General features: G+C 40.1%; 1 protein-coding gene across 2 annotated transcripts in view; it reads left to right on the forward strand.

Moving 5' to 3' along the window:
• The window catches only part of WDR20 (WD repeat domain 20), a 60,830-nt gene extending 35,010 nt beyond the window's left edge, over positions 1 to 25,820 (forward strand). Inside the window, exons 2-4 of one of the 2 annotated variants that reach the window (XM_054025815.1) lie at positions 1,802 to 1,984; positions 9,342 to 10,622; positions 24,927 to 25,820. In XM_054025815.1, coding sequence (XP_053881790.1) covers positions 1,802 to 1,984; positions 9,342 to 10,622; positions 24,927 to 24,980 — 1,518 coding nt within the window. In that variant the 3' untranslated portion in view covers positions 24,981 to 25,820. The remainder of the gene's footprint in view (positions 1 to 1,801; positions 1,985 to 9,341; positions 10,623 to 24,926) is intronic. The other variant, XM_054025816.1, reaches the window with a different exon arrangement.
• Positions 25,821 to 26,041: the final 221 nt, after the last annotated feature.

Consider the following 26,041-nt stretch of genomic DNA (forward strand, 5'->3'; position numbering starts at 1 on the left):
TTGTAGTAATGTTCCTGAAAAATGCGACTTTAAGCGAAACGATGTTAAGCAAATCCAATTTCCCCATAAGAATTAATGTAAATAAGGGGGGTTAGGTTCCAGGGAAACTTTTTTCACCAGACAAGACTATATTTTTTTTCACCAGACAAGACACTGTTTTTGTGTATGTATGTACACACGCACTATGTTTTTAAACAAACAATACTGTACACACTAATGATGACTGTGAAGCTTGGTTGAGGTGGTGAAGTCAGAGGGTGGGATATTTCCCAGGGAATGCCTTAGTGCTAAATGATGAACTAGCACTGGGCTGAACACTCAAGGGTTAACACATTGTTGTTAATGTAGCCTCACACTCTACAAGACAGCACAAATGGAGGGAGGGGAGACAGCATGGCAGACAGAGACACACATCGTGTGAGAGAGAGAGAGAGAGATGTGCATTGCCCCTTTAAGGACGCTGACCCCACTCTAAGTACATTGCCTTTTTAAGTAGATCAGCAAGTTTGAGACAGCAGCTGCTGCCAGCTCCCTCCGTCCTGAGCCCTGTCATGTCCCCCCCGCTCTATAGAGATATTTCCCAGGGAATGCCTTAGTGCTAAATGATGAACTAGCACTGGGCTGAACACTCAAGGGTTAACACATTGTTGTTAATGTAGCCTCACACTCTACAAGACAGCACAAATGGAGGGAGGGGAGACAGCATGGCAGACAGAGACACACATCGTGTGAGAGAGAGAGAGAGAGAGATGTGCATTGCCCCTTTAAGGACGCTGACCCCACTCTAAGTACATTGCCTTTTTAAGTAGATCAGCAAGTTTGAGACAGCAGCTGCTGCCAGCTCCCTCCGTCCTGAGCCCTGTCATGTCCCCCCCGCTCTATAGAGATGGGGTAAGCAGGGGGGAGGAGGGCACCATGACATTAGCTCCCCTCTCCTGCGCCCCCCCCCCCCCCCCCCCCCCCCCCCCCCCCCCCCCCCGGCACAGCAAGCAGGATGCTCTTGGGAACAGCTCCAAGGCAGAGGGCAGGAGCAGCACATGGCAGTGGGGGGAGGGGACAGCTGAATTGCAGGCAATTGGTAGCCTACTGGGAGGCTGCCGCACAGGGAACTTAGGGCAGTGAGGAGCTGAGGGGGGGCTGCTGGTCCACCCTGGTTCCAAGCCCCCACCAGCTAGCTCCAACGAGCTGCTCTTTCTGCAAGCAGTGGACAAAGCAGGCGACTGCCAACAATGTTATAAGGGAGTATTGTGCAACTTTAAACAAGCATGTTCTCTAATTGATCAGCAATGTAACAGCGAAACAAAGTTAACTAGGATGACTTTAAGTGAGGGGTTACTGTATGTGGGAAAGCTTTTGCCAGAAAAGTTGGTGGGGAGACCTTTCCCCCTGTCCATCAGAGCATCCCTTCTCAAAGGAGCCCTGGTGGAAACGTGGCTATGTAGAGGCTGGATCCTAGATATTATTCTTTGAGTGTCATTAATCTTCATGTTGGATGTAGTGTAACCACAATGGGTGGACATGATTCAGTATTTAGTAAAACTGAAAGACGTGTAATAGATAAGCCTGTGTGTGTGTGTGTGTGTGTTAAATTGCTGAAAGCATCTCACCTTTTGTTCACACAGCAATGGTAACTTACTAAAGCCAAATTGATTAATATTTAAAGTTGCTTTATAACTTCACTACATTTGTTGATCATCTTGCTACATACAGCAAACTTGTTCACTAATAGAATTTAGTCTGTTATGTATAAACTTTTTATGATAAACTATCTTAATTTTTGTTTTCATTGTTCTTTTTGCAGGCTGCTGACTTGAGTAAACCAATAGACAAAAGGATATACAAAGGAACGCAACCTACGTGTCATGACTTCAATCACTTAACAGCCACAGCAGAAAGTGTCTCTCTACTAGTGGGCTTCTCTGCAGGCCAGGTCCAACTTATAGACCCTATTAAAAAAGAAACTAGCAAATTATTTAATGAGGAAGTAAGTAGGAATCTTGATCTTTTTGCATGGAAGCATGTCCTATTTTTAAAAGTTATTATGTAAGTAAGCTCAAAGATTGCCACTAAAAATACGTGAACTCTTGCACTATAAGGTGTGTTTTCACCAAAAAATCGTATAGGTTTTGTCTAGACTAGTTATGGTTGTATTGTAACTAGTTAGTTGATTGCCTGTTTACTTGAATTAACTAGCATGAATGTAAATGCTACTGTAGACACTCCACAAACATTTTGTTCAAGGGTGAACCACAGACGGAAACAAACATTTGTGTATGGTAACACGTGGTCATTGAATGGCTACACAACTAGCATAATTGCCAAATGACTTGAATTTAGAATTTGCAATTAACTCTAGCAATCAAAAGCCTTATTCTAAACAGCCTGAAAAGAGGTCTAGCCTGGCTCAACTTGGGATTGGTGGGAGGCCCATCCCCACTGACAGCTGTAGAGTAGGGTCTTGAAAACAGTCTCATTCCCAGTAGGGTGCTGCTTTAGACCTATCTAGTTCCTCTCACACTTCTAGGAGCAGCTACATCTAGATAAGGAGAGGGAAATTCTCCTTACCCTTTCCTCTTCCACTTCCTGCATCTTCTCCCCAATTCCCCTTGTCTCGCTGAGTGGGGAAAGTTTGCGTTTTCTTGGAATGCACCACTTAAAGGTGCCTTTTGGTAGAAACCAATGTACAGCAGAGTGAAGCTTCACTATGATTTTGTCTATACTAGAAAAAATGGGACCTATAATTCACCACTGGTACAGCTGCATTGGTGTGAGCTGTAGTTTAGAAAAGGCACAAGTAGCCTCTGAAATTTTATCACTTTCACATAAATTTGTTAGTTTGACATAATGGCAAACTTCTGTGACCTTGTCGGCACTTGAATTCCCATTGATAAGGCTACGATTTAATCACGGAGGTCACGGCAGTCATGGATTCCGTGACTTCTAGGGCTTCAGGAGGTGAAGTGGGACTGTGCACCCCTATTCTGCAACTAGGGCTGACTGGAACCAGTACCCTGCAGCCCAAGCCCCCCAGCTTTCACTGGGGGCTGCAGCTGGGGCCATGTGCCCCAGCCCTGTGGCATCCTGGGTTTGTCAGGGACTGCAGAGCTGCATGCCCAGTTTCGCGGTTGCCGGGGGCTGCAGCCGGGACCATGCGCCGCAAACCTGGGGCGTCCCGTGCTTGCAGAGCCAGCCTTAGGGAAAATGGCACCCTGGGTGAACTTGCGTTTTGGTGCCCCAGCCCCTGTGGGCGAGCCCTCCCCTTGCCCCTGGCCCTCATGGGCTCCCCAGGCTCCTCACCCTCCCTTCCACCCTAACCCCTGCAAGGTGCCCCTTTCGCCCCTAATGCCTGCTCCCCCTCCTGCACCCCTAATCCCTACACCCCTTCACTCCTAACCTCTGCCCCTTCCTGTGCCCCACCCCCTGCACTGTGCCCCCTTCACCCCAACCCCTGCACCTTCCTCCTGAGCCCCTAACCTTTGCATCCCCCTCCTGCACCCACATGGGGAAACTGACCTGGATGCACAAAGCAGCTGGCATTGCTGCTCGCTCGCTCCCTCACTGGATGGCTACTCGTCTGCCCCGCGCAGCCGTAGGGGGCTGGAGGGGTGCAAAAGGAGTGATGTCGGGGCTTCCTGCATCCAGGTCACTTTCCCTGTGGGCTGTGTAAGGGGAGTGCAAGAGAGCAGCAGCTCCTGATGCCTCAGCACAGCCCAGGTGAGGAAGTGACCTGGATGCAGGCAACCCTGGTGTGTGTGTTGTGGGGACTGTGTGTGTTGTGTTGTGTTGAGGGGAGTGTGTTTGTGCCTGAGTGCGCTGTCTCTTTAAGAAAGCACTCTGGGTCATGAGCCTGAACTAGGCTTGTTCAGACACAAGCAGATGCCAGCAGCTCCGGACCCAGAGAGGCAGCAGCACACACAGATTCCCTCTGCCCCGTCACCCCAGCTTAGTGGAAATCGGGTACATGGGGGGGAGGGGGACACCCTGCTGCTGCGCCGCCGCTCTCCCCTCCCCCCCGGCAGAGCAGAAAGGAGGACACTCCCAGTCCGGGGCGACTCCAGGGATGAGTGGGCAGTGGAGGGGGACAGGAACAGCAGCAGCTGCACATGTGGAGCGGCGTGGAGGAGTGGCACCCCCTGCTCCAGAGGAATCACCTGGCTCCGACGACAGGTCGTCTAACTGCCCCCTGCAGCTCACATTCTCTCCCCCCCCCCCCCCCCCCCCCCCCCCCCCCCCCGCTGCTCGCTTCCCTGCCGTGCTGCCTCTCGGCAGCGGGTCAGGTGGAAATCCCAACCCTGTGCATGGCGCACCCTTGGGTGGGCCATCCTGGGCAGGTGCCCATACATCCCACCCCAAAGGCCGGCCCTGCGTGCTTGGTGGGGGCAGCGTGCTTCAACCCTGAGGCTTCCTCCAGGGGCTGCAGCTGGGGCTGCGTGCCCCTGCTCGGTGGCTTCACCCGGGGACCATGTGCCCAGGGCTTTGTTTATTGCCTGTGACCTGTTTGTGACTTTGTGACTAAAAATAACCGTGATAAAATCTTAGCTTTACCCATTGATGTGGAGGAAATGGTGATAACATCAATGGAGACTTCGTGCAGACATAACCCATGTTGTCTAACCATGAGTAAGCCAACTCCATGACAAAGCCTGCGTTCTACCTACATGACTCTTTCTAAAAGGTGAAGGTGCACTGGTGGTGAATTAGTTCTAGTTTTTGCCAGTATATATGGTAAGCATAGAATAAAAGTTGATAAATGCATTCAAACAGTTTGGGACACTCTCCCCATTTCACAATAACTAGTTCCATTAAAGTGAAATGAATCGCCTCTCATACCACTGAGGCAATAAACAAATGAGATGGTATTTGGAAGAAAAAAAACAAAAGACTTATGGCAGAGGAGGTCACTTAATACTAGCAGTAGCAGAGATTGGAAATGCAGCTAATAGTGACAAGTTTGGTTGCATCCGAAGAAGTGAGGTTTATACTCACGAAAGCTTATGCCCAAATAAATCTGTTAGTCTTTAAGGTGCCACCAGACTCTTTGTTAAGTTTGGTTGCCTGTGCTAAGCTTTAAATCTTAAAATTGCCACCATTCATTAACCACAATTTTTTCAAGCTGAAGTGTGGTTGGCTGCAACTAGCAGTGTAGCGAAGTGTAGACTTTAACTTGTTCTCTAATCCTGGTAGTTTTAATTGTAATAGGTTCCTCAGCTAGTGCTGCCAAATCTGGGAGCCACCAAGGGGCAGACAAATTGACACCTTGACACACGCAAGAGTTAGGAAATGTTTGCATCCAGTTCAAGACTTGCCCAGGCTTGTATCTCTTGCAAAATACAGTTGTTGTCACCAGTGATTTGAAAGCACTTGGGTGAGTGGTCAAAATATTACTGCCTCTTTTTTTAAAAAAAGAGGCAATCTCCTCTGCCCTAAAGCAATCAAGATGGTAGATTCCTTATGACAAATAACTGATTAGTAAAGTAACCTGCTGATATCCCAGATTTTTACTGTCATGGTTGCCTAATGAAACAAGTTCAGTAAGATAAAATCAGTCCTATTACTTTGTGATCAAAATATAAAATCATTGGAATATGCAAGACGTAGGGACTTGAAAGGCTCAAGAGGTTATTACTTTTGGGGGAATTCTGTGCCAAAAAATTAAAAATTCTGCATGCAATATTTTAAAATTCTGCATATTTTATTTGTCCAAATAACACAATATAAACATGCCAGTTTCAATTATTTTGGTAATTTATTTCAAAGTAACTGAAAGCAAGTATGTCTGTAACAAAACAGACAGACTCACAAAGATTCAGGAAATGTTTTTTTGACAGATTCCTTACTGGGCATATTAATGCAGAACTTTGAGTAATTCATTTAAACTAAAATACAGAAATGTATTTCCACACCCCTTAAAAGCAGTGCAAAGGCTTGGGGGAGTCACGGGGTAATGGAGGAGCTGAGGGAGAGGAGATTTGGAGTGAACTGGAGAGTTGTTAGGTGTGGGTGGGAGAAATATGGAACTTTCTTTTGGGGGGGGGCAGGGGTTTTTAGGGCATTGGGGAGCTTTCCCCATGCAGACCCTGGCTGACCCCGAGCCTCTCCCATTCAGTCAGGCACATCTGCCCCTGTCCCCATGTGGCCCAGAGACCCCCTTCCCATGCAGCCCCTGGCTCAATCCTGTCACCTCACTAGCTACTGAGCCTGCTCCCCAATCTGTGACCCCATAGCAGCCCTGTGTGCCCCACTCTGCCTCCTAACCTGGCTCCACTGGCAGGCTGTTGTAACGAATACAGTTGGCTGCTAGCTGTTACTGCTGGTCAGCCCGCTGTTCTGGGGCCACAGCTGCTTCTGGTGGGCGAAAGGTGGAATTGCAGCACTTCTTGGGCAGAATGTACTTTCTACTGTGGGGGAAAAATTTCACACCAGACATTAATTCTGTGCATGCGCACTGGTGCAGAATTCCCCTAGGAGTAGACTATGGAACCTCTTGCTTCTGGTTGGCTGTTCAAATCCAGTCCATTTTTGTAGTGATGGAAAATTTAGCCTTAATTGTATGTGAAATGAATTGGTGGTGGTCTTTTTTCCAGCGGACAAGTCTGTAATCCAATTACAGCACCCTCTGGTTGGGCAACTGAACTATTAACTATCAAGCCTGTGGTCTATGCATTATTTTTGATTCTCCCCTCTCTTTTGACCCACACATTAAAGCCATGTCTGAAATCTTGCAGGTTCTCCTTGCACAACAGCTCCAAGATCCAACTTCTCCCTTCTACCCACACCACCAAACTTCTGAGCAAATTCTTTAATCTCCTTCTCCAGCTTCTCTGCCTGTAACCAGGTCCCCTTTCAAGTCTGTTAATGTAGCTGTTAGGATTATCTTCTTGTCTTACCTTTCCACCTTTTACCCTCTTAAGTCCCTCCACTGACTCTTTCATTTACTGTATCAAATGCAGACTTTTTCTTGCTTTCAAAGCCCTCCACAATTTAGCCTCACCCTACCTGTTCAACCTGTTGTTTTATAGCACAGTCTCTCTGCGAATGTTACCAGCCACAATTTTCTGTTTCTCCCACAAGCATTTTAGTGCTTTCTCCCAGGCTGCACCTTGTGAATTGGAAAGGCTTCCAGTCAAAAATCCATAAACCCATCACCTTATTCTCCAATTCTCCCTCAACTCTGCTCTTTCTAATGCATACAGAAAACTGCAACCTTGATGGTTAAGCAGGTGGCAAGCTGTGATCGCTCACTAAGATTTGTGCACCTCCCATTTTTGTTATCTTTTGTCATCTGCATCTCCACCTCAATCTGCTTATTTCTCATTCACCTATTACGTCTTGTCATCTTGGATTGTAAGCTTTTGGGGGCAGGAATTGTCATCTGTTTCTGTACAAAACCTACCATTAATGTGGTTGTGGCCTTCAGGTGCTAGTGTAATATAAATGTTGAATAATATTCAACCCTGTAGATGGGGTCTCTTGCCCATTTTTGGGCCACATTAATAGAGCAGTGTGAGAGTGCTTTCATTTTGCCATCTCAGTACTTATTCCATGGCTAGAGGACAGATGTGGCCTGTGGCAGGGAGGATTGATCCAGTTTCCTAGCATCATACTTTTAGTAAAGGTAATTCTCTAATATTTTGTTGGGGTCACAATAGAGGCATGATTGGCCAACAACAAAACAATTACCACAATTAAAATAATTAGCACACAAACCAGCTCTTTAGTTCACCACAAAAAACGAGCAAAACTGCTATTTGAAGATGCTTATTTCAGAAGAAATTTGCTAGATTGTTACTGTTCTGAATCTTTAAATCATTTTGTATTTGAACTCCTCTTTTTGGTAGTCCATAATAAGTACTTGGCATACAGATTTTGGCTTTCATCTTCAGGTTGACAGCAATAGAAGTGCTTCAAAGCATAGCTTGAAATGTTCATTTAACTGCTGCTTTTCAGTGTGGTAGATAAATACACATCTACTGCCTCATCCTTCAATTAATTTTCTTCTGACAAATAGCTAAGTGCACTTTACAGCCAGTCAGTCCCTGTATGTTTCCCTGGGAACTCCTTTTTTACTTATTGCAATCTTGACTTTTTGTATATCTCAACTGTTCTTTCAACCTACAAACTGTGGCCCATAATACTTTCACTTATTTACTGCTGTTGCTTGTTTCTGCCCTAGATCACATTGGAGGTGTGGGTGGTCAGGTGGGCAGCGTGATGGATCAGCTCAGAGTTTACAAATATCTATTGGGCACCATGGCTGGACTAGCAGGCTCAAGCAGCCAGGTGAAATTTGCTAAGCAGCTTTCAATTTTTTCAGCACTAAGACACTCAAAATATCGTACATATGCATATTTAATACACATGGTCACTCATTGTCTCTCGATTTGTGGAAGTACTTAATACTTTAAATGAGACTGCTTGTTGTACAGATGGCGATCATAGAATATCAGGGTTGGAAGGGACCTCAGGAGGTCATCTAGTCCAACCCGCTGCACAAAGCAGGACCAATTTCCCAACTAAATCATCCCAGCCAGGGCTTTGTCAAGCCTGACCTTAAAAATCTCTAAGGAAGGAGATTCCACCACCTCCCTAATGATCTAATGGACTTCTATGTTTCTCTGATATGTGAAGGGTAACTTGGAAAAGGGATGCTCTGATTTAAATTCTCTGACCAGTACTTAACTACAAGCCATCAATTTTCCATCCACCTCTAGGAATTTGGTTATTGTAAGTCAGAGGAAGTAATTATAGTATATATCTTGGCACACGTTCACTGCAGACTTTAGTAACTCTAGAATCTTCCATTGGGCTCCTAAAGCTGCCTTTTTTTTTTTTTTTTTTTTTTTTTTTTTTGAGGGCAAGTCCCATGTGTGGCTTTTGGGATTTAATCTGAACTCTGGTCTTAACTTTGTTTTGATTTCTAACTAAATATAAGCTTAATATAGAGTGTAGGTGAGTAACTTCTATTCACACAGATTGCATACTATTTTTGAGACTGTGTTCTTTGGCTCCTTAAGTAAACCTCTTGTTTTTGCTGAGCTTGTAGAGGTAAATCTAAGAATGTTAAATTGTGATCTATAACAAATTGGCCTAGTTACTGAGAGAGATTTATTATTGATAAAAATTGGACCAGAAAGAATAAAAGCACCTTTTTCCTAAACAGTAATTCCTCCTCTTCCTAACTGCCTATCTTAAGCTGACTGGAGCTTCTTTTGCAAATAACACCACTTTATAACTGTCAGGAGTTTGACAGTATTCAAAATTCAGTCAAATTTTATTTTAATAGATGTAAACTGTAAAACTATCACTCTTCTGATGCATATCTTGTTCTTTGTTTTTCACAGAGACTAATAGACAAGTCCAGAGTAACCTGTGTAAAATGGGTACCAGGTTCGGAAAGCCTTTTCCTAGTAGCTCATTCCAGTGGAAATATGTACTTATATAATGTGGAGCACACTTGTGGTACCACAGCCCCACACTACCAGCTACTTAAGCAAGGAGAAAGTTTTGCAGTCCACACTTGCAAGAGTAAATCCACAAGAAATCCTCTACTTAAATGGACCGTAGGCGAAGGTGCCCTGAATGAATTTGCTTTTTCCCCCGATGGGAAATTTTTGGCGTGTGTGAGCCAAGATGGCTTTCTTCGTGTGTTTAACTTCGATTCAGTGGAGTTGCATGGTACAATGAAAAGCTACTTTGGGGGACTACTATGTGTGTGTTGGAGCCCAGATGGGAAATACATTGTAATAGGTGGAGAGGATGACTTGGTAACGGTTTGGTCTTTTGTGGACTGTCGAGTGATAGCTAGAGGCCACGGACATAAATCATGGGTTAGTGTTGTGGCATTTGACCCATATACCACTAGTGTAGAAGAGAGTGACCCAATGGAATTTAGTGGTAGTGATGAGGATTTCCAAGACCACCTTCATTTTGGTAGGGATCGAGCAAATAGTACACAATCTAGGTTATCAAAAAGGAACTCTACAGACAGTCGTCCAGTAAGTGTTACATATAGGTTTGGTTCTGTAGGCCAAGACACACAACTCTGTTTGTGGGACCTTACAGAAGATATTCTCTTCCCTCACCAACCTCTATCAAGAGCAAGGACACACACAAATGTTATGAATGCCACAAGTCCACCTGCAGGAAGTGGTGGAAATAATCCAGGAAGTAATGGAAACAGTATCACAACACCTGGAAACTCAGTACCCCCTCCTCTTCCACGGTCAAACAGCCTTCCACATTCTGCAGTCTCAAATGCTGGCAGTAAAAGCAGTGTCATGGATGGTGCCATTGCTGCTGGTGTTAGTAAGTTTGCAACCTTATCGCTACATGATCGGAAAGAAAGACACCATGAAAAAGATCACAAGAGAAATCATAGCATGGGACATATATCTAGCAAGAGCAGTGACAAACTGAACCTAGTTACTAAAACCAAAACGGACCCAGCTAAAACTTTGGGAACACCTCTCTGTCCCAGAATGGAAGATGTTCCCTTGTTAGAGCCTCTTATTTGTAAAAAGATAGCACATGAAAGACTGACTGTGTTAATTTTTCTTGAAGACTGTATAGTCACTGCTTGTCAGGAGGGATTTATTTGCACATGGGCAAGGCCTGGTAAAGTGGTAAGTTTTAATCCTTAATGCTGCATCAAAGAACTAGAACTTTGAATAGGTAGTTTTCTCAATATACCTGATTATTGGATATAAAATTTCTTTATGCTTAATGTAAAAAGGTTATTTCCTCAGAGCCATACTTTTGGATACTGCATGCCATATTTCTGAATGATTTGAAGTGTCTTGGGGTACATTTCTTAGTTGCCTTCCAACCAGAGAAATACTGTATATCCAAAGTTTGTGTTCCTATATTTTCAAACTTTTTTAGTATAAACACATGGTGAAGACAAAGATTTAAAAACTAGATTAAAAGTATTCAATCACTAAAGTAACAATATTAGTCATTCACACATTTTCCTGTGCTGCCGTTTTCCTGTGTTTTGAAATACTACTGCTTTGAGTCTACCATGAAATGCTAGCTTTTTTAGAATTTAGGTATCCCATCTGAAAACTTAAGTGTTTAACACTACCTTTTTATGGATTTCTGGAATATTAATAAATGTCAGTCAACTTGTGAGCAAACTTTTTAAAACTCTGCTGACCATATTGGGAATCAGTCCTAAATGCATAATACATTACTAATGAGATTTTATGAACCTGTATAAAGATCTTAATTTTTATAGGGCTCATTATCATGAGAAGAATCGTGGCCACAGTTTAAAAAAAAAAAAAAAATTCTGCATAAACAGCTTCATGTTTGGTCCAGTAGTGTCATTTTTACTAGTCAAGTATGCAGGCAAAAAAGAATTTTTAGTGGGTTTCTTTCAGGCAATCACGTCTATCAATTTAAGGTAACACATTTCTAGGGTTTTTACCCTCCCTTGTAAAAGCCTCTTAATCTTGAATACAATATTTATCTTGTCCATTGCATGGCAAATTTGTTTTCTTGTGTTTTCTAAAACTAATTGCCAGTTTATAACCTCAAGCACCTTCTATGCCAAGATAGCTTTGTTTAACCTTCTCTGATGAAATACAGTTCTGAGAACCAGCAGGGGCTTGTGTAAAAATGCAGCACTAATTAGGCTATTGCATTCCTGGAGTATTGGTCTTAAATTATTTGAATATTTTCCTAATTGGACAATACAGATATATGTAGTTCCTTAATCCTAAACTACTTGATTCTCTAGAGTCATGTTTGTAGTTGGAGCAACCACTGTGTTCCAGAAAACTAAAATACACCACAACTAACTTCAGATTTCTGTTGCAAGGAAGTCTCAGAATGAATTATCAGAATTATTCCTTTTAAAAAAAAAAAGTGGTGATTCTAGCTGCTTTGAAACCCCAAGCACATATTGAAAAAGCTCCTCCAGTCTGGTTCTCAAATCTGTCCTATTATATGCACACATTGAGAACCCCTTCCACTCAGCATCTGTGCACACTTAGTGGCTAGGTCAACTAGGTCTGAACATAGTGTATCTTTCTTTTAAAGGTGGGGGAAAGGGCATTACTTTACCTTTAAAGATATTTAGTACATGAGAATCATTAACTCAAAATAGTGAAACTACATTACACTGGAACTACTTTAACTTCTGTGAATCAGTGCCAGTCACAAACATTCTTATGAAAGTAACTTTAAACATGTGTATCAGTGTCTCAGCTTTCTGGAATAGAATATTGCCATTTTGCATAAATGTTAACCCAGACTGCGTGTGTATTACCAAACACTACCCCTTTACATTTTCTTTCTATGAACTTATAAATTAGGTTTCCTTAAACTGCTGAGTGTAACTTAATCCGTTTTTGTGCATTGATGGTTTTGATTTAGCATACAACATCTCAAATATTTCAGATATAGAGTATGCAGTACCCAAAATCAGGATTTATGTATTTGGCTAATATGGAAAACTTTAATTACAGGTAAGTCATTTTCATGCCGAAGTTATCACGATTTTTCAAAATTAATATATTGCACACTGATGTAAATGCCATATTATTTAGGATATATTTACTTCCCTAGAAAGATATTTTTCAAATGGACTTGTTTCTCTGATTTCTTCATTTGCATTTACAGTGAGTTCACTCTGCTATTTAAACTAAGTTTTAGTGGCATGTTTACAGGAGTTTGATGGGGAAGTATCTGTGCCAGAAAGATAAGCATCTTTTGGTTTATAGGATAGAGCACTTATAATAACTTTATGCATATTTAACGAGAATGGTCAAAGTATAAACACTGATGGTAACGTGTCACTTCTGGGCTATATACCACACATTTCTATGTTGCCAGTAGTTTTATCCTTGGCTAAGTCTGTCACTTTGGAGTTTAAAGCTGCTATCTTCTGTCTTCCTCCCATTATCTGGGTTCCTGACAGTCCTGGAAGACTGCCCTCCCTACCACTTTTTTGTGCTAAAAAAAATTCTTCCACCATTGCCTCACAAACCGCCTCAGTTGAGTGCCAACCATAACCAACCCAAAGAAAGACTGAACAGAAAATTAAACTAACCTTGCAGTAGAAAGCATCAGTGCCAGTGAGCCATCTCTACCTTTCCCTCTCATTTGCCTCCTTTTTGGAAGAGCCATGAAAGCACCAACGATCAGGCGTAGGGTGGTCTTCCTCATTTTAGACCTATTGAATCTCTTGCCCACAGTGTTTTTGTCTCTACTGGCCTTGCCTGAAAATCCAGAAATGGATCTTCAACCTTGATTCCATTAGGCCAGAATGATGCACTGCCATCCCAGCCCCATACAGCCTACGCACAAGTTTTATGAATTACTTCAGTTTACCCATCATACCTTGAGCTTTCTTATTGGCTACATTATTCTTGTAAAGTATGTGATCCAAACACACTTTTAAAATGAACATACTAACTTTCTTGGACAAAAGCAGTGCAAGGGATTTACAAAATCAGTAAAACAAATTGGGCTGGGGTGATGGGAAAACATGCTTTACATGTCTGAAAAACGAATGAACAATTTTTCCTTTCAGTCTGATCCATTCATTTGCGAATTTCACTTTCCCTCATTTTAGGAACTACAATTTTAGTCCCCTCTTCTTGAGGGTTTGACTTTTGAGGTTTTTTTTCTCCTTAGTTGAGTAACTGTCATCAGATTGGCCATGGGGATTGCTCCCTAGGAAAACCTAGCTGGGGTCATGGAAATTTTCATCTTATCCCTTAACATGTCTGAAAACAACTTAAATAGGAGAGAATTAGAAAAGTGAAATTGCATATGAATCACATTGCCAGTTACTTCAAGCCAAGTTGCGTATACTACAGATGCAGTAAAAATGCTTCGTATTTACATGCAAAGGAATTTAATAATTCTTTTACTTTAAACTATTTTACTAGGCATGAATGTAGCTAATTACAATTACTAATTTTATTACTAAAGTTATTTCAATACAAAATAAACTGTATTATCTAAATGTTTGAATGATACTAAAATTTAACCTGCCTATCTTGTACAACCACTTTGTTTTAATTTAAGGGAAACTTACCACTTATTTCTCTTTTCTGAGAGAGCTCAAGGTAAGATTGGACAAAACTACAAAGGAGAGTGAAATGGCAGTATATATCTGGCAGACTAAATACGTTACCATTTTGTGAAACAATGCACATGAAATTTAGAATGTTTTTGATTCTTATTGTACATGAAAATCTTAAATTATAACATCCTTAAATTATGACTAATGGTTTTTGCTAAAAGTACTTAACAAACATTCATATATTATACTTTGGCGAGTGGGAACACTGTCTACACATTAATTCTTCCTCAGTGGAAAAGAGCATTTTTTTTAATACAACTGAAGTTCAATTACTGGTATTTTGAAGTACTATCAAATTAGAATTATTTCAATGTGATAACGGTATCTGCGTAAATTCTACAGTAAAACTGAATCACAGCTATATGATTTCAGGTTACCAAGGTGCAATTTGAAGCTTCCTGTAATGTGCATATAGTAGCAAATGAAATTGCACATATAGTACACCTTCATTAGCAGAGTGAATTTAAACTAATACACTGGTTTGATAATGTATAGCAAGGTGTGCACAATGGAGGTGTGACAAAGTGTCTTCAGTGAAGCCAGGAGAGATCATAACCCTGTATAAAGGTCTTATGGGTGAGGGTTTCTGTTTCATGTTAGGAAATAACATGCCTTTTACTAAATACTTGCAGAAATCCCATGTTTTGAACTATCACCTTTTTCAAACTTGGTTATGTACTTGAGACTGTGTATACATCTGCCCCTTTAGCAGCTTAAATCAACTAAATTGATACTGAAAAAAATTGTTGGCCTGCTTATGTTACAATAATGAATTTCATGTCAGTTAATTTACTGTGGCACAACTTAGGTGTAAAAGTTAAAAACAAGATTTTTTTCCCCTCCATTTTTACCAATTCTGTATACTTGAGTTTGTTAAAGATTGATATGTTAGGTGATACTGTACAAAATTGTATTGACTATATCTTGAGTGCAAATCAAAAGAAAATTCATATGTATTTCCTTTTTACACTTCCATCTAATTTCTTGACAACTTGAATAAATTTCATAGAGCCTTTCTAACATGAAATATTGTTAATTTAACTGTTGCAATAATTAAGCTTTAATAAGTATTGTTGGTATATTTATAATTTTAAAAATTCAAGTTTGTTTCATACTGCTTATTTTTTAGCTATTCTGTTGTCACTGTTACAGCTGAAGAACCTTACTAAATACTTGACATTACAAAATTTGCTGGGGTTGTCCTCTGTATACTGACGTTAAATAAAATGTGTGACTGAACTGTAAATGTAAATAATTTTCAATAGTCCTTTTCATATCAAAGTTCTGAAAGCTGGGATGTAACGAGTGAAAGGTTTTTTCTATATGCTATACATACCTTGCTGAACAGATGGCTGCAGTGAAACTGCTAGCTTTTTAGCTGCCATTTTATAATTCAAGGGATTGACTAAATCATGCAGTTTTTGAGTAAATCTTTCAGAATTTGTTCTCAAGTTGATATTCGATCTGTCACTTCTAACTTTGAACTATGTTGTAAAGTTCACATGTTTTTTCTTTTAAAATCCTTAAATATGAGAACAATGAAATAAATCATTTTAAACTCCTATTTAGTCATTCAGACATTGGTAAATTAGGCTGTCAATGTGTATCCATCAAGCAGCAGTTGGAATGGAGAATTTTTGTCTTTGGACTCTACAGGAGCTCTTTCCCCTATGGATTCCAGTTCAGGCTGTGCCTCTGTCACAACCTTAAGTAGACCTTGAGGCTTACTATACAAAACTGAGTTCACAGCCCTACCAATGTGGGCTTTATTCAAAAGAGAAGAGAATTCAGGTGCTTCCAACCTATAAATAATATCGTAGGTCCAGAACAGACCAAGTTTGACATTGACTTTGATAGTCAAGTTAGGCTGGTGTAAAATGCTGCCCACTCACTTCCATCAGAGATACATGGGGACAGCTCATCAAGGTTCTCCATCCCTTAAACTAGAGTTCCAGGTTTATTCAGATAAGCAATCGACAAAGATGATATTCAGGAGGTTGTTTCTCAGGTTAGGGCTTTTCTAGCAGGGCCTTCAAATTCTCCTTATTTCATTGACCTAAGTTCTAGAGTCATGGGCCCTGGCAAGCAGAGATCAGTTTCTCTGTTGGTGAGATTCCTCTGTAGCTTTCTGATGGGAGAAGCTTCTTTCCTTATTATTGGATTTAAACACTGGATGGTCTTCTGGCACTTCAAGAAATAGTGAAGTGAATGACCTTAATGTGACTGGACCTGGTAGCACTTTTGAAAGCATATGCTGAGAGGCAAGGTGAAATTCGTTCTGACGGCTTGCCGTGGGAACATCTGATTGTCAAATGCCATGTAATTGAGAATTGTTTGGTCAAACAAGTTCCACAGGAATTAGTGGGAATATGAAAGCAATCTGGCTTCCCCCTATTCTACAATCATAATGGATGCTTTGGTAAAAGATGTCTCCCAGCTGTAACCTGGCTTTTACTTTCCTTTTTAAATATCTCTTGCACAAAAGTCCTTAAGGAAATAGTCAGTGTGATCATGTTCTAGTCTGCCTTGAAAGTTCACATTTAGGTGGCACATCCGTCTTCACTCTTTTCTATCCGTGCACTCTTTTCAGATTGAGAGTTTGCATATTCTTGGCTGCTGCAGTTTCTATTCAAAATTAAATTTGCTTGGTTTCTCTCAGGTTGCTTTTGTTTGACCTGACCTATAACCTAAATCTTGCCAAAAGTTCTAGTTTCAAAAGGCTAGAGAATGCTTCTCTCTGTACTTAAGTATATGAGTCCTTTCCTCCTAAACTAGGTCCCATGCCTAGGTGGGATTAGGATCCTGTCAGCAAAAGCATGTGCGCGCTTCAGCAGGCTTTAGAGAAGATAAATGAGGCAGTTATACATTTACCGTATTTTCCGGCGTATAAGACGACTGGGCGTATAAGACGACCCCCAAATTTTCCAGTTAAAATATAGAGTTTGGGATATACTCGCCGTATAAGACTACCCCTCTTCCAACGCACACCAAAAAATAATTAAAAAAACATCAGATTTGATTTCAATATGGTCATTTTAATTCAAATGCTTATGACATGCAGGTACTTAGCAGGAAAACTGTCACTTATAAACATAAGGCTGTTTGTCATCAAACATGTAAACATAAAACAGTGCAAGTGGATTAAACTTTTCCTAATTCACTCTAAAGCTGAAAGGAAGGATAAGACAATAAACCCATGGGAGCTGCCATGCTGTTTGTTTTCTAAGCTGTCAACCAAACTGGAACTGATGATGATAGGAGGAAGATAACAAACAAGAGAGAGAGAGCAAGTGCCGGGCAAGTCCCTGGCGAGTTAGCAACGCCCATCATAACTGCAAGCTACGGTATTTTTACAGGTTTTGCTGGCGTGACAGTTTCCCTTTAAAAGCCTTCAAAATCCTCCTGTTCGTCATCTGATATCATAAGTACATCAATGACATCTTGTGATACATTTGTAAGGCAGTCATCGTATGGATCGAATTCCGTATCAGATGGTGTGGTCTCAGCTTCGGCTTCCTCTTCATCTTGCCACAAGTAGTCGTCCTCCATACCATCTAATGAATTTGATATGCCACACTTCTTGAAAGACTTGATTACTGTTTCTGCATCAATATCATTCCAGGCTTTTATGACAAACTTGCACAAAACATCCAACTGTGGAGCACGCATGTTTCCTCCTTTTGTGAATGACTTTTCGCCGCTAACCATCCATTCATTCCACTGTTCTTGAATGCGATCTTTAAATGGCTTGTTTAGGCACACGTCCAGTGGCTGTACCAACGATGTCAATCCTGCAGGAATAACTGCCGCATCTGTGTTTAGTCTTGCAAGCATTTGCTTGGTGCTGGGAGTTAAATGAGCCCTGAACATATCCCACACCAGTAGACTACATTTTTGAAAAAGTCCACCTGGTCGCCTGCTCCATACATTATCAAGCCATAGCTTTACCCCTTCTTCATCCATCCAGCCTTTTTCATTCACATGTACAAAACAACCAACAGGGAACTTGAATTTCGGCATTGTTTTTCTTTTAAAAATAATCATTGGTCTCAGTTTGGCGCCATCAGCTGTGCATCCTAGTACCACTGTAAAACTGGACGTCTCATGTCCTGTTGTTTTAATTAAAATTGTTTTTTCACCTTTTTGATGGACAGTTTTATTTCCAACCATATCAAAATTCATTGGAGTTTCATCCATATTTCCAATACTACTTAACGCATAGCTATGTTTAGTGCGCTGTTGTATTACGTATCGATGGAAACTATTTACTTTGCTATCAAGATCTGCAGGTAATTTTGGGGCAATTTTCATCTTTTGCCTCAGTACCATATTATGCCTTCCCATGAATCTAGTACACCAGGATACAGTGGCCTTAAATCTGTTGCTGTGATCTGGGTTAGATTTGGCCCACTGAAGTGCAAACAAATGTATTTTATTTCATGTCACTACATAACCGTTTTGGTGATGCTCATTCACCATGTCTGCTACATGTTTTTCGAGTTCTGGCCAATGTGGAGTGCCTCTTCTTAATGCACACTTACCCCTTGGCATACTCTTTAATGCTTTTTCATTTGCTTTCCAGTCCCGAACCATCTTTTCTGTTACGGCATATTGTCTTGCAGCAGCGCAGTTATTATGTTCCATGGCAAAGTTTACAACTTTAAGTTTGAAACTGGCTTCATATTTCTTTCTTCTTGCTGGTGGAGCCATGATGGGGTTTTGACTGTTGGACATTTGTATACTGTACTGTATGTACTGGTGCTATACTGTATGAACAGGTACAGATACTGGTGCTGTACTGTATGTGGTACCCAGTATACAACAACCAGCCAATCACGGCAAGCGATGTATCTTACCGGCGATTGGCTGGTTGTTGTATACAAAGCCTGCTTGGATTGGTCAGCTCTCCCTGCCTGCCCAGCCCTCCCTGTCTCCAAGACTATCAGAGCGGTAGCGCAAACACGCCTCTTTCATCCGTCTGGCCCGCCCTTGTATCCTATTACCTCCTTCTCTGCCTCTCAGATCTCGCACATGCGCGCCTGCGCCGCTTCACTGCAGTCCTCAGGAGCGAGATCTGAGAGGCAGAGAAGGAGGTACGGTAATAGGATACAAGGGCGGGCCAGACGGGTGAAAGAGGCGTGTTTTTCTGGGCACAGCGCCGCTCTATCTCTTTTTTCCATACCCCGGGCGTCCCGGACGCCTGCAGCTTGCTCCGCCCTTCACTTACACCTTCCCGGTGAGGCGCCCCCTCACCTCGTCATCGGGTGGGGATGCGGCCGCGGCCGTTTTTGAGCTCCCCCCACCATATGCGGCGACCGCAGATTCTCCAGTCCGGCTCGGAAGTTTCAGCACCTGCCCTATAAGACGACACCCGGCGTATAAGACGACCCCCGACTTTTGAGAAGATTTTCCTGGGTTAAAAAGTAGTCTTATACGCCAGAAAATACAGTACATTATACATAAACTCATGAGGTATAGTCTGCCTCTTGGACACAGGTGCCTGTCATATCTAAACCGAAGTGTTAAGAGCCCTTAAGGTATGGTATACTTTATCTAATCTCTGTGGATGTCTGAGGCAGAGGGTTTTTACATGGATTATATATAGATAGTGGAATTTTAGTGCTTTTTGTCACAAGGATGGAAATACACTTCAGTAATGAAATATATCCCTATACACTAATATATACCCGAAGTAAAATGGCATCTGAATCACTTGTGTTACTGCTGCACACATTTACAAGGTACTTTATCCTGCTAGTACACAAACTATACTCAGGCATGTGACATTACTACAGCAAAACAAGAAAAGGCAAGTAGATACTTCAGCACCAAACATACAATTTCCATAAAATGAATAAATATTAAGAAGAAACAAAACAAATAGTCATTTCTATTTAAAATGCTTAACATCAGCTTTCCCGTAACCCCTCTTTCTCCCAGTTCTTTTCAAGAAGTCTTCTGCTATATGGTGGGTATATGTTCATAAAGGATTTGTCCTTTTTAAAAAAAACCTGTAACATTTTAACACCAGTTCACTAACTGATCTTATGACTCCATTAGGAATTCCTTTAATGTGATCAAGTAAAGAAATTCATGTAGCTCAGAGCCTCATCTTAGCACTTGAACATTTACCTGAGCAAACTACTGTTTGAGGTCTCATCTAAACAAAAACTAAAACTGTGGTCTTAAAAAATTTAATTCAATGCAGCTGTGTGTGTGGATACCCTTACTGGTTTAATTTGCATCTTAAAAATTAGAGGCGCAAGCCTAGCTAACAAGTTGAAAATTGGATGGTAGTGTCCAAGCAAGGCTTTATACTGGTTTAGTTTTAATCATTTAAGACGTGATTTATGCTGCTGCAGCTTGGTGATTGTATAAACAAGCCCTAATATATCCAGCATACCACATAGCACTTAGCTACCACCATATTCATTGTTTCACATTTTTCAGTTTCTCAATGAAAAACACCAACTTATCTATTCCCTCTTTGGTTCTAATCAATTTTATCTTCATTCATATAAGAATATTTGTAACCCTATGGTGACTTTGATTAGCATTAATCTTATTCCTTATTTCATATTCACCAAGTATTAGCTGATAGATTTTTGAAATTCAGACTATCAGGCTCAGCTGCTATAATCTGGAAACTGCATTATAAATTTTTGTCTTCATACATTACTTCAGCCTCAAAAGGTATTTCAGAAGTTCTGTAAGTTTGTGAAGGTGAATTTAAAAAAAAAAAAATCAAAATGCCATCAGTACTGAGAATTGTGGTACTCAATGTTTTTTAAAGGCAGTCTCTTCTGAATAGAAAATGCAAATATGGCTGGTTCAGAACTTGATTGGAATATCTTTACTGAGGTCTAATGCCTTTGCTAGATTTGCAGGATAGGGAATGAAAAGATAAATGATTTTAAAGTTTGAGCATGCTCAATGAATATATTATTTCAGTCCTGCCCTTTTTATGAAATCACAGTATATGTTCTGGCAGGCCTGACTAGCATTTGGTAGGCCAAGGGACAGTTGCTGAAACAACTTGAATTAGAGAGAGAACACTGCAAAATCCTCCACCAAAAAGACCCATCTTAACAGTAGGAACAAGGAAAAAAATACATGAACTCTGCACATCTTCCCACCCTGGGCTTCCTGCAATTTTTGATGCATTCTATGATCTGTAACTTAAGGAGGTTCAGACATCGTAACCTGAACAGATAAGACTTCCTCCAAAACAAACAAAAAAAAAAGCAGTGGCAAAACTATGAACTTCACACCTTACTCCATTCACCTTAGTAGGAAGAACTTCAAAGCTTGACAGGAGGTAATTTTTTTTCCTCTTGTAGTTTGAGTTTTTTAATTGGAAATTAATTCCTGATTTCAGTGTCTCATGTCCTATGAATGCTGTTCTAATTGAACATTTAATAAAAATAAATGCAAAAAATGAATGAAGTTATTTAAGATGTCAGCAGCCACTTTGAATTTGCCCTTGCTGCATGCACACTAAGTATATTCTGTTCCTTGTTTGCTGAATACATAGCTTAATATAACTTGTTTTGGTGCGTAGTATGCATTGTGTGCACAACAGAACAGATCTGAAGTTACTGTAGGAATCTGAATTTCTTTGCACTTTAAAAACATAAGAACGGCCATACTGGGTCAGACCAAAGGTCCATCCAGTCCACTATCCTGTCAACCGACAGTGGCCAATGCCAGGTGCCCCCGACTTTGACCTTGAAGTGGGCAGCATTACTGTTGCATTAGCAGGATTTTTTGTATTTAAGAATTACTTAAGTTTCTGTAACATGTGTTCTGTCCCATCTTCTCTGGTCTATCCAAGAGTGGTTCAGTAAAGAGGCAAATGGCCTGCTACAATCTTCATTTCTTTGCTTCTTTCCTTCTTGAACATAAGTTTTCCTCACCAAATTTTGATGATCATCCTCAGACCAAAATTCATAACCATATTCATAGTTTAAAGTCAGAAGGGATCATTATGATTATATATAGGCTGACCGCTGGTATAACACAGGTTGAAGAACCTCACCTAATAACTTCTGCATTAAACCCATAATTTGTTTGAGATAGAGCATATCACTTGAAAAGATATCCAGTCTTGATTTAAAAACTTCAAATTACAAATTTCAATTTTGTTAAATGTAATCTGTGCTACTCATTTTCATCCTTGGTCTTAATATGAATTATACTACTAAACTGTTACTCATCAGAATGTATTAGCTGATATTAGCTTTTCACATTCAAAGTGCTGTACAAACATCTAGTCTTCATAGACCACTCTGAAGTAGATAAGCAGTTATCCTAACTGTATAGATGGGCACCTGAACCAGACAGTACCTTGCTCAAAACTGCAGGAAGTATTTCAGAGCAGGAATTAAAACTCAGGAGTGCCTATTGTCCAGTCCTCTATTCAAACTATTCAACTTTTTTTCTGATAAGGTATTCATAGCCCAGGAGATAAGGATGAGAATCAACCCAGTCTGGGTCCTAATTACTTGAATGCTGAAGATCATAGGGTATGTGGTACCACATTGAATGGTGTTAGTGCTTTCTAGAATCGCCCCTTTTTAAAGCACAGCTGTATTTAGCAAAACACAGGAAGTGACTGCATTTCAAATAAGGGTTCCCTTAACATTCACAATGGATAGTGTCTATTTCTTGTTTGTCATGGCCCCTGGATATTGTGGTCATGAGAAATACCTTGTCCTTTACGCCATTTTTATAGGATTTAATTTATGCTTCACAATCATAGGATTACTAGCATATGCACATGTCAGACCCTTGATTAATTTGTCATAAACAAGATTAGGAATATTGGTACCTAGGGATGTTTAACTACAGAATATCCTTTTCCACTGCATTTTAAAAGTTACTTAGTATGTGTAATCTTTCAAGAAAATGCGAAATTGTTTTGGTGTCATGGTTAGGATTAACAGACTCCTGGAACGTGGTCATGATAACAATGTAAACTCTGCATGTGATTCAGCATTCTGGTATATTCATCACACATTTTATTCACTTTAAAAAAAAAAAAAAAGTCCTTTTTGGTAACTTTTTCAGAAGTGCCCAATGACTTAGATGCTGTTAAAATTTTTACCCTTTATGTACAGTTCCACTCCCTATGCATCCTCCTCCTCCTCCCAGCGAAGGAAGGCAAACCCTACCATTCCTCCTTCCATGTAATGCTGAACTCTGAAATGTGCAACATTGTAAGGCCTGAATATCACATTTGTATATTTCATGACTGAGCCACAAATCTACTTCATTGCATAAATTATATGAAAATCAGTTATGCATTGTATACACAACAAAATAAAACAATTGTAGATGCTATTTACAGAGGGCAGTCTGAGGTGTGGCATACCATACCATCTTCCATGTACTTATTTTCTGCCATGAACCCCACCAATCCATGTGGATGCATCTCATGTCTGAATTGGTGGATCAGAGATTTTAAAGGGGAGGATGAGTTTACCTGAAATTAGTTTTTTTGTGACTCAGATCCACCAATCCAGAACCTCTTCCACTTCGGTTTGTGATTTAAGAGAACAGGGATTTTTTTCTTCAGTAGGGGTTCCTGGATACTTGGATCCAAGCAAGAAAGAGCTCCTATAGACTCTGAAGATGTCACTAATTCTACATTCCTATTGTTAGTTGCATCTGATCTTGTCTAGCTTGATGGATCTGAGTCACAGGAACATAATTTAGAGGTAAGAAAATTACTAAAAGTGATTTTTTTTTTAAGCTATATAGCAAGGGAAAGTGAAGTCATTGTGTTAATCAGGGTACTTCAGGCGTAGCAGGTATTTAGTTCTTCAGGCTGTTAGCACTCTTTTTAATAACTAAATGACAAAGTGCAAGAAAACAAACCTGCCTTTTGGTGCAGATGTTTGTTTTTTAAATCTGAAGGCTGGTGTCCAAATTGAAATTCAACCCTTACATTTCTTTTCAATGAATGACAGGGAAAAGCTTCTTGATCACCTGACAGCCAAGTACATAAATCAAAAGCAGAAAATACCTCTTTATTATACTATCCAAACCAGTTATCAACAAGAATCCTATGTAGCTAAGAATGCTGCATAATTCTTAAGCTGCAAATCTGAAATATAAGCAAGCCACTACTGATTTGAAGTGCATTTCAATAAGGTGGTAAACTTATGAAAAAATTAAGTTAATAGACGTACCTAAATCCAAACTTAAATGGTAATGCAAAACTTAATGTGAATTCTGAGTCTCCCCGCCACACTCATTGTCTTTTCCAGGCATTCTCATTCCCAACTAATCTATAGGAATATTTGTTAAAATATTTCTTAAACTGTTTACTATTTATCATCAGCAGATGAGAACTTTGGATTCTCGCCAGTAGTATTAACATTAATGGAGGTTAACTGTCTAATTTTTTTCTTGATGGCAGAGTAGACACATTGTCAGTGTAGTGCCCATTTGCTGTATATTTAACCATTAGTTCAAAGGATACTTACTATTTGTGTAGTGTGGTATAAAAAGAAGTGTCCAGAAGTTGCCAGTGGCTTAAGAAAAATGCAAGGCAAACTAAGATCAAACATTTGCAACAAATTCAGTGTCCTAAACATATTTATTAATCTGTCCCAAAAACATTGTTTTGAACATTATTAAGCAGGGCAAATAAAATGTTTCATGTAGGAATCTGGCACATTATTTTTTGAGGAATAAAGGTAATCTGTTAGTAGTGAGTGCCTGTACATACAAACCTTTGTGCTGATAAATTTATCTGCTGCAGATTAATTTTTTAAGTTAATGTCAGGCTCTCTTGCTGGATTAATGTAAACTGCTTTGTTTGCAGGGTTTATTGTCATCCCAAAACCAGGCCAATTCTCCAAGTGGAACTGTAGTATAGCCATCGCACTACTGCTAGCGAATCTTTGAACACAGGACAAGAAGTAATGACAGTGGAACCAGGAGCTGTTCTTCATGCAGAGAGCATCAGAAATTATAAAATGGCAGAGTGTAAACTTGGAATTATGTGAATCACATAATACTTTGCAAAAGAATAATGTAATGAATTCTTAGTATGGCTAATACTTCTAGGCTGCTCACCCAAAGAAGAATTTTCCTTTTAAAAAAGAAATGCTTCATTTGGTGTTGCAGTAAAAATTATTTTTTTTCTCAGTTTTCTTTATACTTTTCAAGTTTGGTGTAATTTAATCAATATATATATATATATAGAGAGAAAGAGATACGTGTAAAATAAAGTATGTTTCTTAAATCCAATAAGTTCAACGGTTATATAAATTAGTACTTCACCATTGTTTTTTGCACTGATTTTTTTATTTTTAACCAGAGATGGTTAGAAGACAGCCTGGAATGCACTCATGGAAAATGAAAGTCATTACTTTCTGGCTTAAAAATGTAATTCAGGAAGATGGATGCTGCAATCATAGGGTCCTTTTTTTTTTTTTTAAACAAAATTGTTTGCACTTAAATAGTTTAATGCTAGTAGAGAATTACTTTAAAATGGGTATTCAGACACCCAGAAAAGCTATGTTGTGGAGAAAATATATCCTTTGTATCTGAAACATTTATTTTAATATTGTTTCCAATTGCAATCGGCTCTGTATTATATGTATAAATGTAATTCAGTGATTGGGAGGAAAATGGATCAGTACACTAGTAATTTTCATCATCTAAAAGATATTTCTAATTCTGAAAATACATATTAAACTATCTTGAATATGCAGTTTTGTTTATGTTCTGTTTTAAATTGGATCGATTTTGATGTAATCAATCTTTTGAATTAAATATTGGGTACAGAAATACACTCTAATCCTTGTAGAACACATTCCTTTTTTTAAAAACCTCTTGCATCAGGAACACTTTCATATTTAATGTCGCTTAATTGGATTAGGGAAATGAAATTAGAAATTTTCCCCTGCACTTCTTCCTATTACAACTTACCTC

The sequence above is a fragment of the Malaclemys terrapin genome, chromosome 4 (assembly GCF_027887155.1).
Source record: "Malaclemys terrapin pileata isolate rMalTer1 chromosome 4, rMalTer1.hap1, whole genome shotgun sequence".
Classification (NCBI taxonomy): Eukaryota; Metazoa; Chordata; order Testudines; family Emydidae; genus Malaclemys; species Malaclemys terrapin.